At 55.2% G+C, this 15086-nt stretch overlaps 2 protein-coding genes across 4 annotated transcripts; one reads left to right on the forward strand and one right to left on the reverse strand.

Moving 5' to 3' along the window:
• Positions 1-463: 463 nt before the first annotated feature.
• On the reverse strand, positions 464-9890 carry Clec17a (C-type lectin domain containing 17A). 3 transcript variants are annotated; one of them, XM_048342344.1, is made up of 12 exons: positions 9804-9890; positions 9197-9274; positions 8078-8110; positions 7950-8000; positions 7831-7872; positions 7393-7434; positions 5776-5919; positions 5611-5673; positions 4715-4810; positions 4385-4536; positions 2300-2409; positions 464-863 (listed from the first exon to the last, which is right to left on the reverse strand). In XM_048342344.1, the coding sequence occupies exons 1-12, from the start codon at positions 9829-9831 to the stop codon at positions 731-733; spliced, it is 972 nt and encodes a 323-aa protein (XP_048198301.1). In that variant the 5' UTR covers positions 9832-9890; the 3' UTR covers positions 464-730. The 3 variants fall into 3 exon arrangements, with proteins under 3 accessions (XP_048198301.1, XP_048198300.1, XP_048198302.1); XM_048342343.1 differs by lacking the exon at positions 9804-9890 and adding an exon at positions 9598-9645; XM_048342345.1 differs by lacking the exons at positions 5611-5673; positions 9804-9890 and adding an exon at positions 9598-9645.
• Positions 9891-12295: 2405 nt separating this feature from the next.
• Positions 12296-15072, forward strand: Ndufb7 (NADH:ubiquinone oxidoreductase subunit B7). The gene is made up of 3 exons (XM_048342346.1): positions 12296-12485; positions 14608-14776; positions 14871-15072. Exons 1-3 carry the CDS (start codon positions 12374-12376, stop codon positions 15001-15003), a joined length of 414 nt encoding a protein of 137 aa, XP_048198303.1. The 5' UTR covers positions 12296-12373; the 3' UTR covers positions 15004-15072.
• Positions 15073-15086: the final 14 nt, after the last annotated feature.

Consider the following 15086-nt stretch of genomic DNA (forward strand, 5'->3'; position numbering starts at 1 on the left):
TCTTGGTTTAGGCTGAGCCCTGGTGGCTCATGCCCGTCATCCTAGCTACTCAGGAGGCTGAGATCTGAGGATTGTGGTTCAAAGCCAGCTGGGGCAGGATGGTCAGAGAGACTCTTATCTCCAATAAACTACTCAGAAAAGGCCGGGAGTGGCGCTGTGGTTCAAGTGGTAGAGCACTCGCCTTGAGCAAAAGAACTCAAGGACAGAGCCCAGGCACATCAAAGATGTTAACAATCCACTCATGCCTCCAGCGCCTATGTGGGCAGCTGTCTCCATTGTTCTGGGCCCCGGGATGTATTGGGGGCGGGGGGAGCGGGCAGGAGGGGCTCTCTTTGCAGCCACTCTGCCTTTCTAGAAGTTCCATAGGACCGGGTCTGATCTGCCACCCAGGGCAGGCCATACTGCCGCCACGTCATCTCCCAGATGCTGCCGGCGATCAGACCAGGCAAACCAGGCAGCAGCGACTGCACTTCAGGTTCATGGTCAGATTTGGAGCCCCTGGGGACTGCCAGGCTCTGCTTTTCAGAAGCCATGAGCCCCGAATTCGGTGCAGCAGCCACTGAGCCCCAACATCCTGCAACTCACCACCCTGTGCCCGCTCACCATCAGCTCACCCTCCGTGCAAACCAAACAAGGACTGTACCCGTTCACAACAGGGGGTGATGGGGCAGGAAGGGGCAGAGGACCTCGCCCTCAGAAGGGGGCCCCTCGCCAGCGCAGGACCCTGGCTTCAGCAGGAGCACTTCCGCTCGCAGATCCAGTAGGTGGTCTTGGCACAGGAGAGGTCGTTCCACGAGCCGCCCTTGTTCATGCTGGCACAATCTTCCTCGTAGCTGTTGTTGGGTTCCTGGGGGTCCCAGAAACTGGGGAGAGGGAAGGGGACTGTGAGCAGGAAAGAGGGGCAAACAAGGGAGGCCAGAGGGGAGAGTTACTCAGTATGCCCATCATGACAAAGACAGAGTAATGTAGAGTTCTATCGAAAGCCAGATCTGAAGCCAGGTGAGGTGGCGCATGCCTGTAATCCCAGCATTTGGGGGACCATGAACTAGAGGCCAGACTGGGCTACAGAGTGAGACCTTCTCTGAAAGAGGAAAAAAAGCAGAGTGCTGCTGGCTCACACCTGTAATCCCAGCTACTCAGGAGGCTGAGATCTAAGGGTCGGGGTTTGAAGCTAGCCTGGGCAGGCAAGGGAATTCGTGATGCTTCTATCGCTAATTAACCAGCAAAAAGTTGGAACTGGAGGCAGAGCTCAAGAGGTAGAGCACTGGTCTCAAGAAAAAAAAAATACCAACACAGGCTCAATATTCTAAACTCAAAAGCTCCAGTAACAGCACATAGGAAAATAATGAGGTGAAATTCCACCACACACAATGGATCATACTTTTAATCACAGATACTCAGAAGACTGAGAGCAAAAAGACTGCAGTTCAAAGCCAGCCCAGGCAAACAGTGAGACTTCATCTCAATCAATAAGCCAGGCAGAATGGAATGTGCCTATCATCCCAGCTAGTGCTGGAGGCCTAGGTAGGAGGCTAGCCCAGGCAAAAATACAAGACCCTACCTGAAAATTAATTTAAATATGAAGGAGCTGAGAGCTGGCTCATAGCTCAATGGTAAAGTGACTACCAAGCAAGTGGAAGGTCCTGAGTTCCAGCCACAGTATGAAGAGAGAGAGAGAGAGAGAGAGAGAGAGAGAGAGAGAGAGAGAGAGAGAGAGAGAGAGAGATGGGCACTGGTGGCTCATGCCTGTAATCCTAGCTACTCAGGAGGCTGCTATCTGAGGATCATGGTTCAAAGCCAGCTTGGGCAAAAAAGTCCCTGTGAGACTCTTATCTCCAATTAACTACCAGAAAACCAGAAGTGGCGCTGTGGCTCAAGTGGTAGAGCGCTAGCCTTGAGCACAAAGAAGCTCAAGGAGTGCCCAGGCCCTGAGTTCAAGCCCCACAACAGAAAGGAAGGAAGGAGGGAAGGAAGGAAGGAAGGAAGGAAGGAAGGAAGGAAGGAAGGAAGGAAGGAAGGAAGGAATTAAGGAACCATCCAGGTAAGAAGTTCCAGAATGCAGGAGGCAGAAATGAGGACTGTAAGTTCAAAACCAGCATGGGCTACAGGGCAAGGCCCTGTAGATAGATAGATAGATAGATAGATAGATAGATAGATAGATAGATAGATAGATAGATAGACAGACAGACAGATAGATAGATAAGCTCCTGGCTCTACCACACATGGTGTCCATCGCTCCTCTCCATGGTCAGGGCCCACAGAGACAACAGCGCCCTACCCTCAGGCCCAGGACACCTGCCTGAGGGTGACCGGCGTCCCGTCCAGCCACCTCCACTCCCCTTCCTGATCCTTGTCAGTCAGCCCCAGCCAGTACACCCGAGGAGAGCCATGCAACTTGGAAATAAAATTCTGCAAGAACAAATGTCCATTTTTAGTCATCCAATCTCATCCCTCACACAGGGATAAGGGGAGGTGGGGGCCCAGCCCTGCAGCCCAGGCCCATACACTATGACACAAGGACACCCCCATATTCCTCCTGGTCCCCAAGGTCTGCAAAGAAGCATCTACACCTTCCCCCACACTAGCCTGGTTTGGGGATGGGGGAGCCCGCGACCCTGGGTGCTGTGGCCCCTGGGTGGGTGGCATGGCCAGTGGCTGTGTTGATGGGCAATGGGCCTATAAGGGGCGGGGCTTAGCGGGAGGCAGTTAGGCGATTGGAGGGTTCTCTTCATCTCCGGAAGTGACGTCTTACAAAATGAGGAAGAGCTGCCCCTCCCCACTTTCCAGCTTTGGGTCTTGCTTTCTAACACCCCCCTCATGGTGCCATCTTTCAGGGCCTGACACAGCCAGGACACAGTCCCTGACCAGAGCCAGTGCCAGGCTGTTTGAACTGTCAGCCATCTCAAACCATAAAGCTATGGAAAGCCTGTGTTCTTTGTAGGTTTCCCAGCTCCTAGTGTTTTAGTACAGCAATTGATCTTGGGCTGACAGGTACATCCAGTGCCTCAGTTTCTTCACTTGTAAGGTGGACAATCATAGTAGCCACATCCACAGTGGATGGATCTAAGGGCATTTGCTTGAAACACTCAGGGCTGGGGCTGACACACAGCCCGTACTGGATAACATATTTTAGAAACAGTCAATTCTTTTCTTTTGCCAGTCCTAGGGCTTGAACTCAGGGCCTGAGCACTGTCCCTGGCTTCTTTTTGCTCAATGCTAGCACTCTACCACTTGAGCCACAACGCTACTTCCCGCTTTTTCTGTTTATGTGGTGCTGAGGAATCAAACCCAGGGCTTCATGCATGCTAGGCAAGCACTCTACCACTAAACCACATTCCCAACCCAATTCTCATTCCTTTCCTTTCCTTTTCCTTCCCTTCCCTTTCCTTTCCTTTAATGCTGATCCTGGGGCTTGAACTTACGGCCTGCCTGGGCACTGTCCCTCAGCTTTTTCATTCAAGGCTAGTGCTCTACCACTTGAGCCATAGCTCTAGTTCTGGCTTTTTGCTGGTTAATTGGAAGTAAGATCTCATGGACTTTCCTGCCCAAGCTGGTTTCAAACCTCAATCCTCAGATCTCAACCTCCTGAGTAGCTAGGATTAACAGACATGAGCCACTGGCACTTGGCATTTTAGTTTCTTACTGTTAATTTGTTTCCTTGGCTTTTCTGACCCATTCATAAATTCTGGTCTGCATGCAGGGAGCGAAGAGATTCCTTCATTAAGAAAAAAAGGGGGCTGGGAATATGGCCTAGTGGCAAGAGTGCTTGCCTCCTACACATGAAGCACCACATATATGGAAAACGGCCAGAAGGGGCGCTGTGGCTCAAGTGGCAGAGTGCTAGCCTTGAGCGGGAAGAAGCCAGGGACAGTGCTCAGGCCCTGAGTCCAAGGCCCAGGAATGGCCAAAAAAAAAAAAAAAAGAAAGAAAGAAAAAAAGGGGGGGTGGAAGGGCTGGGAATGTAGTTTAGCGGTAGAGTGCTTGCCTAGCATGCATGAAGCCCTGGGTTTGATTCCTCAGCACCACATAAACAGAAGTGGTGCTATAGCTGAAGCGGTAGAATGCTAGCCTTAAGCAAAAAGAAGCTCAGGGACAGTACCCAGGCCCTGAGTTCAAGCCCCAAGACTGGCAATAAAAAAGTGAGCTGGATGCTGGTGGTTCATGCTACTGAGTTGAGATCCTGAGGATCACAGATCAAAGCCAGCCAAAGAAGAAAATCCCTCTAGGTTCTATCTCTCAATTAAGCAGGACTGGAGGCATGGCTCAAGTGGTAGAGCATCAACTGTGAGCAAGAAAGCATTCATGAGGCCCTAAATGAAAACCCTAGCACTGCAGAGAGAGACAGAGAGAGGAAAGGAAGAGGAGGCTGGCTGGGGTGACTCACCTGTTCAGCGAAGCTGTTAATGATAACCAAGTGAGCATAGCTCTCCTGGCAGAACTGCCGGGCCTCATCCCAGGTCGCAGTGGTTGAAGAGAAGTAGTAACACTTGTCCTCAAAGGGGAGCCAGCCATCCGGACACGTGACCCTTCCACAATCTGGAGATGAATATCAGACTCGGTCAGTCGGGGACACGGTACACCATGTACCTAACCCCAAAGCACACCATTTCCATACTCTTCAGTGACAATCATTCCCGCGGAGCTGTACGGTGTGCCCATTCTGCCATGTCCCCCATCTCATCTCTGGACAGCACCCCAAGTTTTACTCGCTCACCTACTAAGCCCCGAAGTTCCACCATGGCTTGACTAGTGTCAGCTCTTACACGATCCACGTCCTTCCTCAAGCCAGCTAGCCCCGCCACTCCAGTCACTGTCCGAGAAGAAGGGCTTAGGTTAAAAGCCAAGATCTGTGGCCACCCCAAAAGCCACGTTCGCAGGGCCCAGGGTCCCTGGGTGGCTCAGAGGAGGCCTGGGTCTCTGGGCTGCTCTTCCCAGAAGGGAGTGAAAGGAAGACGGGATTCAGTAATCACAATGTAGTTTTAGGCAGGCATGCAGGTTCATCCCTGTAATCCCAGTTACTCAGGAAACAGGGATCAGAAAGACTGTGGTTCTAGGACAGCCCTGGCCAAAAAAAAAAAAGTTTGTCAAACCCCTCCACAACAGGGGGTGTGGCTTGGAAGCAGGGGCGTGGCTGAAGTCTCTGATTGGCTCAGTGATAGGGCACGGCCCTGCTGTCGGGGTGTGGCCCACGTTGAGGGGTGTGGTTCGGCGGCATGGGGTGTGGCTCAGATGTTGGGGAGTGGCTCCAATGCGAGTGAAGGGCTCAGCAACTTGGGGGCGGTGATTCAGGGGCAGAGCACGTGCCTAGCAAGCACAAGCCCTGAGTTCAAACCCCAGTATCACCCAAAACTACATTCCCAGCCCTCTCTGTGTGTTTTATACTTACAACACAACCCATTCTGGACAGGCCACATATCAAGGCAGATGGCCCTCCTGGTGGACACTGGTGGGTGGACGCGCCCACACGTGCGCACACTGGCACGTCAGCAGGCGCGCGTATTCCGGCCCTAGCATGAGCGCCTCAGCACGCGCATGCGCACAGAAGCACAGGAAGCGGGCCCGGAGGACGCCCCAGTGCGCCCGCAGGAATGGACGGCCGCCGACGCTCACCGTTGGCTCGCCATGCCAGCTGCTCCGAGGCCGCCCGCCTCAGCTCCTCCAACACCTCCTGGTCTGTGAGGACGAGGCCGGTTGAGCCCCGCGTCCTCCCGGTGCCCAGCCTCCGTCCCACCATCCCCCCTGTGCCCCCCGTACCCCCGACCGGGGCCTACTCACACTTGGTCAGGGTCACGGCCAGTGCCAGGGCACTCAGCAGCAGAGCAGCGGCCGCCAGCGCGCAGGGCAGCGCCGCCCGCCCCACCCGGGGCCACCATGGGACGCGGGGCTCGCCCCCGATCCAGGGCACCGGGGTCGTTGGCCCTGCGGACGGGGTCAGGGGCATGGAACCCCGGTCACTAGATGAGGGGGTCTGGGGGACACCCCGCCCCCCCAGGGCCGAGGGGCTGTGTACACACCAGCCCCTGTCACCTGCCCTTGGACTACGGACTGACTTGGGGGCCGGGGAGTCTTGAACCTGGGGCCTGGGCACCGCCCCTGGCTTCTTTTTGCTCAAGGCTAACACTCTACCACGTGAGCCACAGTGCCATTTATGGTTTTCTTGGTGGTTCGTTGGAGATGAGTCTCACAGACTTTCCTGCCCGGGCTGGCTTCGAACTGTGATTTTCAGATCTCAGCCTCCTCCCAAGTAACTGGGATGACAGGTGTGAGTCACCCGCACCCAGCACATTTCTATTTTCTTTTATGTTTGTTTGTTCCGGTCAGAGATAGCTTTAAATAAGCAAAACTTAAGGCTGGGAGCGTGGCTGGGTGGTAGGGGGCGTGGCCCGCGGGGAGCGGCTCTGGGTGGGCGTGGTTTTGAGGTAGGTGTGGTTTGTGGCCCTGCAGTGGGCGTGGCTTTCCTGAGGTGGGGAGGTGGCACTGTGGGGGCGTGGCTTTGCGCTCGGGTGTGGCCTGTGGTGGGTATGGCCCTGTGGGGCGTGGCTATGCGTGGGCAAGGCCTGCTTATGGGCGTGGCCTGATGGTAGGCGTGGTCGTGCGGGGCCAGATCTCTTAAGGGCATGGCTCCCTGTGGGGCGGACCCTGCTTGTTGGGGGTTGTGGCTCCATGGTAGCACTTCCCTAGCAGGCTTTAGTCCATAGGGTTCCAACTCCAGCACCCTAAAAAATAATATGCCAGTCCTACATTCCAGTGCATGGGAATGCATGCACTCTGCTCTCAACAGCTGTGCTGCATGCCTGGCACACCTGGCAAGGAAGGCCCCAGGGCAGAGGACATTTCCTGCAAGCAGGAAATAGGAGTAGGGAGTCTGCAGGAAACCAAGTGTGGTGGTGCACACACCTTTAGTCCCAGCCCCCAGGAGGACTGCAGGTCCCTGCCCAGCCTGAGCTATACAGAAAGACCCCAGGGCTGGGAATATGGCCTAGTAACAAGAGTGCGTGCCTCGCATACATGAAGCCCTGGGTTCAATTCCTCAGCACCACATAAATAGAAAACGGCCAGAGGTGGCACTGTGGCTCAAGTGGCAGAGTGCTAGCCTTGAGCAAAAAGAAGCCAGGGACAGTGCTCAGGCCCTGAGTTCAAGGCCCAGGACTGCAATAAATAAATAAACAAACAAACAAAACAATAAAATAGAAAGACCCCCATCTAAAAACACAGACGTGTCCCCCAAGAGATAGCTTGGGCCCCTGGTGGGTGGAGGGATGGGCTCAGGAAAGAACAGCTTCTGGAAAGAGAAGTTTCACTGGCTCACTCTGGAGCTACTGGCCTGTGTCACGTCCACCATGCATGAAGAATGGACAAAGGGGGGTCACCCAGGAAGGAGTGATGACTCACGGGTCAGGGATGGCTGCAATGGAGAAGGTTCCAGATCACCACCTGGGAGCAAGGAGGACAGACTGTTACTCAGAGGCTGCTAAACAATTCTGTCTTCTGACACCAAAAACAAACAAACAAACAGAAAAATGAAAAATGCTGATTTTGCCCTCTGCATAGAAGTAGGGGATTGGAGGCTGTACATGGTTGCACACACATGTAATCCCAGCTGCTTGGGAGGCAGAGATTGAGAAGATCATAGTCCCAAGAGCAAATTGGTCTGGGAAAAAATTCCAAGACTTTAGCTGAAAAAGCAATTAAGTTTTAAATGGGGTGGAGGTGTGCCTCATCTACCTAGCAAGCATGAGGCTTGCTGAGTTCAAACCCCAGGACTGCCCCCGCCCACAATAGTAAGTGATGTGGGGGTTGGAAGGAGAATTCAGAGTGGCCTCTGCTCACCTGATTGGCGGGATGGGCAGGTGACAGTCGGAAGGCCCAGGGCTGGAAGGAACAAATGCAACCATCAGAAGTACGTCTTTGGCCGGCTGTGCAGGGAGACCCCCACCCACAGCGCTCACCTGTCATCGGCAGGGCCTTGGGGGGAAGCGGAGGGTTCTCTGGGATCCTTCCTGAGGAAGGAGAAGAAGTTCCTTAGCTCAGAGCCAAGACCAACCCTGACTGGCACACAACCTCCAGGCCCGCTCACCTGCCCTTGGGGGTCTTGGTGGTGCCATGAAGCCTAAAAGGAAATTCAGAAAGAAAAAGAAATAAGCAGAGCATGGTAGGGCACACCTACAAGCCCAGCACTCTAGAGGCCGAGGTAAGAGAGTCAGGTGTTCCAGACCAGCCTGGGCTACATTAGCAAGTCTCTGTCTCCACAAATAAATAGAGCATAACTCAATGGATAGAGCACTATGCCCAGCTTATTAGTTGAGATGAAGTCACATTTTCCCTAGCTGGGAATGCAGGCTTGTATGTCCCACCATGTGGAGCCTTTGGTTGAGAGGGAGTCTCCTTATGCCCAAGAAGGCCTGGAAATACCCCTCCCCCCACAATACCCAGCTCCTAAGTAGCTAGAATCCCAGGTTTGAGCCCCGCCCATTTCACCTATTTTCTTTTTGAGGCAAAATCTCACTACGTTGCCCAAGCCAATCTCAAACTTGTGATCTTCCTGCCTCAGTCTCCCCAGCTCTGGGATTACCGGCTTGTACTACCATGCCAGGCCCAAATTTTCACTTTTGTAAACACACGGTCGATTCTTGAGGAATCCGTGGGCAAGCCTGGGGTCCCCCAAGTCTAAGCCTTGAGCTTCCGAGGGAAGAGCATAGTGGCGTACACCTGTCATCCCAGCTACTCCAGAGGCTGAGACAGGAGGATCAGTTAAGCCCAAGAGTTCCAGACCAACTTGGAGCAATGTGGGCAGACCCCATATCTAAAGAAAAGACAAGCAGAGCCATCTAAGCCCTGTGTATAAAATAGGTTTCTGGTTCTGGGAAACAGCCCTTTTAATTTCCCGGACACCAGAGGCTGTGGCTCAAAAATGCTGTGCCGCCCCACCCCAGATGTCTGAGGTTTCTCTTCCTCTCCCACTCCTACTTGTCCTTCAGGACCCGGCTCCAAGGCCCCCTCCTCCCACCATTGCAGAGTGAATGCAGTGTGCGCTCCGGACCCTCACGTGTACAGCGTGGCTCTCGGTGGCCCCTGTAGTCATGGTGTGGCCTGCTGTGGGCACAGAGGACTGTCCCCATGCCATGCCCAGCCAGTGCCCCACCCCCACCCTACCTGCTGCCTCCATTTCCCAGAAAAGCGGCAGCTGTGCCCTTACCTGGCTTGGGAGGAAGGTCCCTGTAGCACGGAGCTTCATTCTCATAATCCCCATCCTGCTCCTCGTCCTCCACAGTCCCTTCCAGAGAAAAGGCAAGTCAGGCCAGGTGCCCTGGCTCAAGCCTGTAATCCCAGCTACACAGGATCTGAGGATCACGGTTCCAAGCCAATCCAGATTTGACAAATCCATGAGGCTCTTAAACTCCAGTTAATCAAAAAGCCAGAAGTGGAGCAGTGGCTCAAGTGGTAGGGCACCAGCCTTGAGTGAAAAAGCTCAGGGACAGCGCCCAGGTCCTGAGTTCAAGTCCCAGGACTGACCCAAAACAGACAAGTCATCTCCCCACCATGACCCTCTCCTTCCTCCATCCCTCAGCCCCAGCCAGAGCCTGGCCCGGGACGCACCTGGTGCAGCCCAGCGCTCAGTGTTGGAGTACCAGCTTTGCATGGCTGTCCCCAACTCGGCAGCTGACCCGAGAGCCAACCTGTGCTTCGGCCCCTTCTTCCTCCTCCCACTCACCAGACTGCAGCCTCTCTCAGTTCTCCTTTTCTTTACACGTGGAGAGCATGCAAATCCTCTGCCTGAGGAAGCTTGGACGCCTCCCCTACACCTGCCTTTCTCCTCGGTCTGGGGACCATGATGAGAGTCCAAAGCAGCACCAGACCTGGTAGAAGGGTGGGGAAAGGCCAGTACGAAGCTCACACCTGTAATCCCAGCCACAGAGGAGGCAGAGATGGAAGGATCAGAGTTCAAGACCAGTCTGAACAAAAAGCTAGTGGGATTGAGACCTCATCTCTAAAGACAAGCTGGGGCATGGTGGCTCCCAGCTATAGTCCGCACTGCTCGGGAGATGAAGGTAGGAAGGTGACAATTCAAGGCCAGCCCCAGGAAAAAGTCAAGACCATAGCTGGTAAAGAGCAAAACAGAAGATATGGCTCAAGTGGTATAGTGCCTGCCTCGCAAGCATGAAGCCCTGAGTTTAGATGCCACAGCTGCCAAAACCATGGCCTCCCACCCTCCTCCTCCTAACCTCAACCTAGAGGGCCAGGGCTCAGCACTTCCCGGGGAAGCCAGCCTGTGCATAGTAAGTTTGTGAGATGCCATCACATCCCAACCACACAGGAGGCCCGAGCCAGAGGAACGCAACACAGTCCAGGTCAGCCTGGGCACAAGGTGACTCCTACCGTCACAAAAACCCACCTGAGACTCCACATATTTCTTTGTCTTCTTGTTTGTGTGTCTATCTGTCCGTGACAGGGTCTCATTGTGTAATCTAAGCTGGCCTCCAAGTCCAGGGCTGCCTCTTAGCTTCACCTCGGGACTGCTGGGATTACAGGTATGCACCACCATGCTGGGCTCCCTTCCTTCTCTTCGCCTATCCTCTTTGGGTTTGGGTCTTTGTCCACTGCTTTTTGCCACTGGGTAGCACAATGCTCAGTGGGTATTTGTTGAATGAATGATTGACCATCCTGCCCACGGAGCTTTGTTCAAGATCATTAGCAAGGTCAAACCACCCCAGGCTCCAAGGATGCAGAGAGAAGCCGCCCCTGGGACCCACGCACACTCCAGGCACGGGTTTTCCCCACCCCTGAGGAGGGGGCAGGATGTTCCCTGGGGCTTACCCAGTGCATCTTCTCATCCAGCAGACCGTGAAAAGGCTCAGACCAGACCCAAAGTTTCCAACCGAACCACACAGAATGCTCAGGAGGCTCTGCCTGGCATACCCCACCAAGGACAGGTTAGGAGGACAGAGAGGAGGGGCAGGGAACTGAGGCTAGAAGGGAAAGCACAGCAACTTCTAGTCTAGTGACTGACAGCAGAGAAGCAGGAAGGTCTCAGATGATGGGTGCCTGAGCCCAGCTTGGCCCCGTCCCTGCCCCCAGGCCCTTGACTCTGATTATGGACATGCCAGTCTAGAGCTGCATCTTAAGACCTTGAGAGAGCATTTGCATCAGCAGTGTGGTACACATCTGTCATCCCAGCTACTGCAGAGGCAGAGAGCAGGACGGCTGAGTTTGAGGCCAGCCAGGGCAAAAAGTGAATAAGACCCCTTCTCAACCAATAAACTGACTGTGGTGGTACATGCCAGTCATCCCAGCCACTAAGGAGGTGTAAATAGGGTGGTCCTCCTAGTCCAGGCGGACCCAGCCCACCCCCCCAAAAGTGAGACCCTTTGTGAATAAACCAAAGAACAAAGGGCTAGGGGTGTGGCCAAATTGTAGCAACCTCAAGGCCAGGACTGCAAACCCATCTGACTGATCAGGACCTACTCATTCCTACTATAATTTGGTCACTTCTGATCTTCTGGTCACTGAAGCAACCATCTGATTGGTCTCTCCTGTTTCCTCTATTCATTCCTGCGACCATCCTATTAGTCCCTTTTGCTTGTCCTATTTAATTCATACAACAATCTGGCTGGCTGCTCTTGATCTACCCATTTATTCATGCAACCATCTGATTCGCCTTTCCTGTTCTCCCTGTTCATCCATGCAAACATCTGGTCTCTCATGATGTCCCTCTTCAGTCATTTATGTGAGAAATATCCACATATTTTGTTGTTGTTGTAACATAATACCTGAGGCCACCGAACTATTTTTTTTTTTTTTTTTGCCAGGCCTAGTACTTGAACTCAGGGCCTGGGCACTGTCCCTGGCTTCTTTTGCCCAAGGCTAGCACTGTGCCACTTGAGCCACAACGACACTTCTGGCTTTTTCTGTTTATGTGGTGCTGAGGAATCGAACCCAGGGCTTCATGCATGCTAGGCAAGCACTGTACCACTAAAGCCACATTCCCAGCTCCCCCTTCTTTTTTTTCAAGAAACATTCAGAAGTAAAACATGTTTTGCAAAATGATCCCCAGGATCCTGTTTGTGTGTGTGTGCTGTAGCCTGGGCGACCCGGGGCCCCCTGCCACCGACGCTGGGGCGAGGCTGGGCCTAGGCCCGGGGCTCCGGAGGCACTGACGTCCCCGCGCAAGCGCTCCTGTCCAACAAGGCTGCGCGTGTCCTGCCTCCTCCCGGCCGCCAGGGGGCGCAGTCGAGGACGGAAGTCCTCTGAGTGCTCCTCTATGCTCCCCACCGCGGCCGCAACAACCGGAAGCCATTGCGGCGCAAAGCGGGGCGGTACTTCCGGGCGGGAGCGAGGTGACCCGGGTTGTTGCGGGTTCGGCGGCGGAGCAGCCATGGGGGCTCACCTGGCCCGGCGCTATCTCAGCGATGGCTCGGGGGAGCCCGACCCCCTCAGTATGCCCACATTCCCGCCTGACTACGGCTTCCCGGACCGCAAGGAGCGCGGTGAGGCTTAGGGCGCATGCGCGGGCGCCGGACGTGGGTAACGGGACCCCGAATCCTGGAGGCCTCAAGACTGGGATCAGCTTCGTGCTCGGTCGGGTGTGACCCTGTCTGGGGGCGGGGGCCTTGCAGGAACAGGCCTGGCTTGAGCAAATGCCCGGGGACTGAAGGGAACGAGGCTTGGGAGCGGGGCGAGCCCCGGAGGCGGTGAGGCGCCGCGGGAGTGCTTATCTCGGAAGTAACGTCCTTGTACCCCGTCCAGATGTCATCGCCCCATAAGTAAATGCACAAGAAAGCCAGGGTGTTGTGCTTTGGGGTGTTATGCTAAGCAAGCCCCTGGGCTGCACCCCGAAGACCCCGCTGTTTTTTTCTCGTTGTGGAGCACCGACTCTGGGCCAAGCCCCAGGATGGGCACCGTGGACCGTGTTTTGGAGACAGGGTCTCTGAAACCCAGGCCGGTCCCACACTTTCCACCCTCCTGCCTAGTGGCGGGATTACAGATGTGCGCTATCATACCCAGCCACATATTGTCCGACCCCACACGCAGCGCTCAGGTCCACCCCGACCTCCCCTGAGTCGACCTCTCCCAGTGGCTGTCGGGTCCCAGTGAAGTTCCATCCCTCTTGTGCTTAAGCCAGAAAACCTGGATGTCCCAGCAGTCTGGAATGTTCTCCCGTGTTCCCTTCTACCTCGCCCCTGGCCTGCTCAGGCCATCCTTCCCAACATTCTCTCCCTTGCCATTCTTAGTCACTGCCCTGCTTCTACCATCTTCCCCTTCCCTCCTAGCACAAAGCGGACGCTATGTGTGGCCCTGAGGAGGAAGGGGTCTAGATGTGGAGGTGCAGCTTGGGTTTAGGGGTGGCCTAGAGGGGAGGGGACCTAGATTGTGTTGTAGGAGGGAATCACAGACCCCAGGCAAGGGAAGCCTGCCTTGGGGTATTGGGGGTGCATACCTCAAGACTTGTAGGACAGAGTCTCAGCCCAGAAGCCCAGCATGATGAACCAGTTCCAGAGCAGAGACTGCCACCTATCTAGGAACATGTTTGGGTTTTTGTTTTGTTTGGGGTGTTTTTGTTTTTTTTAAGGAGGATGGTTTTGTTGGGTTTTGGGGGGAGTGAACTTTTGTCAATGTGTACATGTGTGTGTGACTGAGGACTGAACTGAGGAACTAAGCATGTCCAGAAGTTTATCGGTACATTTGTTGGTTGTTTTGTACCAGTACTGAGCGCTTAAACTGAGCTTTTATGCTCAAGGTTAGCTCTTTGCCACTTGAGCCACAGCTCTACTTCCAGCATTTTGGTGGTTCATTGGAGATAAGAGTCATGGAGGGCTGGGAATATGGCCTAGTGGTAGAGTGCTTGCTTCACATGCGTGAAGCCCTGGGTTCGATTCCTCAGCATCACATATATAGAAAAAGCCAGAAGTGGTGCTGTGGCCCAAGTGATACAGTGCTAGCCTTGAGCAAAAAGAAGCTCAGGCTCTCAGTTCAAGCCCCAAGACTGGCGGGGGAAAAAAAAAAAGTCTCATGGACTTTTCCTGCCTGGCCTACTTTGAACTATGATCCTCAGATCTCAACCTCCTTAGTAGCTAGGATTACAGATGTGAGCCACTGGTACCTGGCTTAGGTTGTTTTGGTGTTGTCGTAAAGGGGTTTTAACTCAGGGCCTTGCACTTGCTAAGTGAGCGGAGCCCCCTTCCCTGCCCCAGGCGTGAGCTTGCTTTGAGGCCTGGGAAGGTTTCGGGAGGCTTGAGGGTGCTGGGCAGGGGCCCTGGGTCACTGGCACATGTTCAGAAATAGCGCCCCTCTTGAAGGACTCCAGGCACCCTCCTGAAGGGCGAGTCTGGCGGGCCGGCCCTCATGAGGCCTGGCCAGGACCTTGCACGCGTGTGGTGTGGATCAGGGACAGCCACTGGTGCCCTGCGGAGGGCAGTAGCTGGCTGGTGGCCCTGATGATGGGCCACCCGCTCCTGGACTGCAGCTCAGCAGCTGTCCAGGACGACCCAGCCCCGCGTCCCGCCTCACATTGTGCAGGCTGGACAGTGTGTGGGGCCTGGGAACCTGGCGCCAGTGCGGGCCGTGGGACCCCACCCGCGGCCGCGCTGAGCTCCCGCCCCGCCCCTGCAGTGATGGTGGCCACGCAGCAGGAGATGAACGATGCGCAGCTGCCGCTGGAGCAGCGTGACTACTGCGCACACTACCTCATCCGCCTGCTGCAGTGCAAGCGGGACAACTTCCCCAACTTCCTGGCCTGCAAGCACGCGCAGCATGACTGGGACTACTGCGAGCACCAGGAGTGAGTTCCCCGGGCACGCCCACCTCCGGCCCCGCCCCCTGGCCCTCCTCGGGTTCCGGGCCCCGCCCGAGCCTGAGGCCCTTCTGTCCCCCAGCTACGTGAAGCGCATGAAGGAGTTTGAACGGGAACGGCGGCTGCTGCAGCGGAAGAAGCGGAGGGAACAGAGAGCAGCGAGAGTGGCCAAGGGCGAGGTGATCGGCGAGGTGGGCCCCGAGGTGGCCTTGTAGGGGCCCTCCCGCCCTGTGCGCCCCTCTGAAATAAACGCTGGCCCGCACGCGGGTGGCGCCTGGTCCTGAGCCCGTGGCTGACT

Source organism: Perognathus longimembris, chromosome 3 (assembly GCF_023159225.1).
Source record: "Perognathus longimembris pacificus isolate PPM17 chromosome 3, ASM2315922v1, whole genome shotgun sequence".
NCBI classification, from domain to species: domain Eukaryota; kingdom Metazoa; phylum Chordata; class Mammalia; order Rodentia; family Heteromyidae; genus Perognathus; species Perognathus longimembris.

Excerpts from the sequence above, each read along its gene's own strand:
- Ndufb7 (XM_048342346.1), top strand. The coding sequence starts at position 12,374 with ATGGGGGCTCACCTGGCCCGGCGCTATCTCAGCGATGGCTCGGGGGAG. Across the intron at positions 12,486-14,607 it reads CCCGGACCGCAAGGAGCGCG|TGATGGTGGCCACGCAGCAG; the intron begins GTGAGGCTTAGG and ends CCGCCCCTGCAG. Across the intron at positions 14,777-14,870 it reads GACTACTGCGAGCACCAGGA|CTACGTGAAGCGCATGAAGG; the intron begins GTGAGTTCCCCG and ends TCTGTCCCCCAG.
- Clec17a (XM_048342343.1), bottom strand. The coding sequence starts at position 9,640 with ATGCAAAGCTGGTACTCCAACACTGAGCGCTGGGCTGCACCAG. Across the intron at positions 8,001-8,077 it reads ACCAAGACCCCCAAGGGCAG|GAAGGATCCCAGAGAACCCT; the intron begins GTGAGCGGGCCT and ends CTCCTTCCTCAG. Across the intron at positions 5,920-7,392 it reads ATTGCAGCCATCCCTGACCC|GGCCAACGACCCCGGTGCCC; the intron begins GTGAGTCATCAC and ends CCCCGTCCGCAG.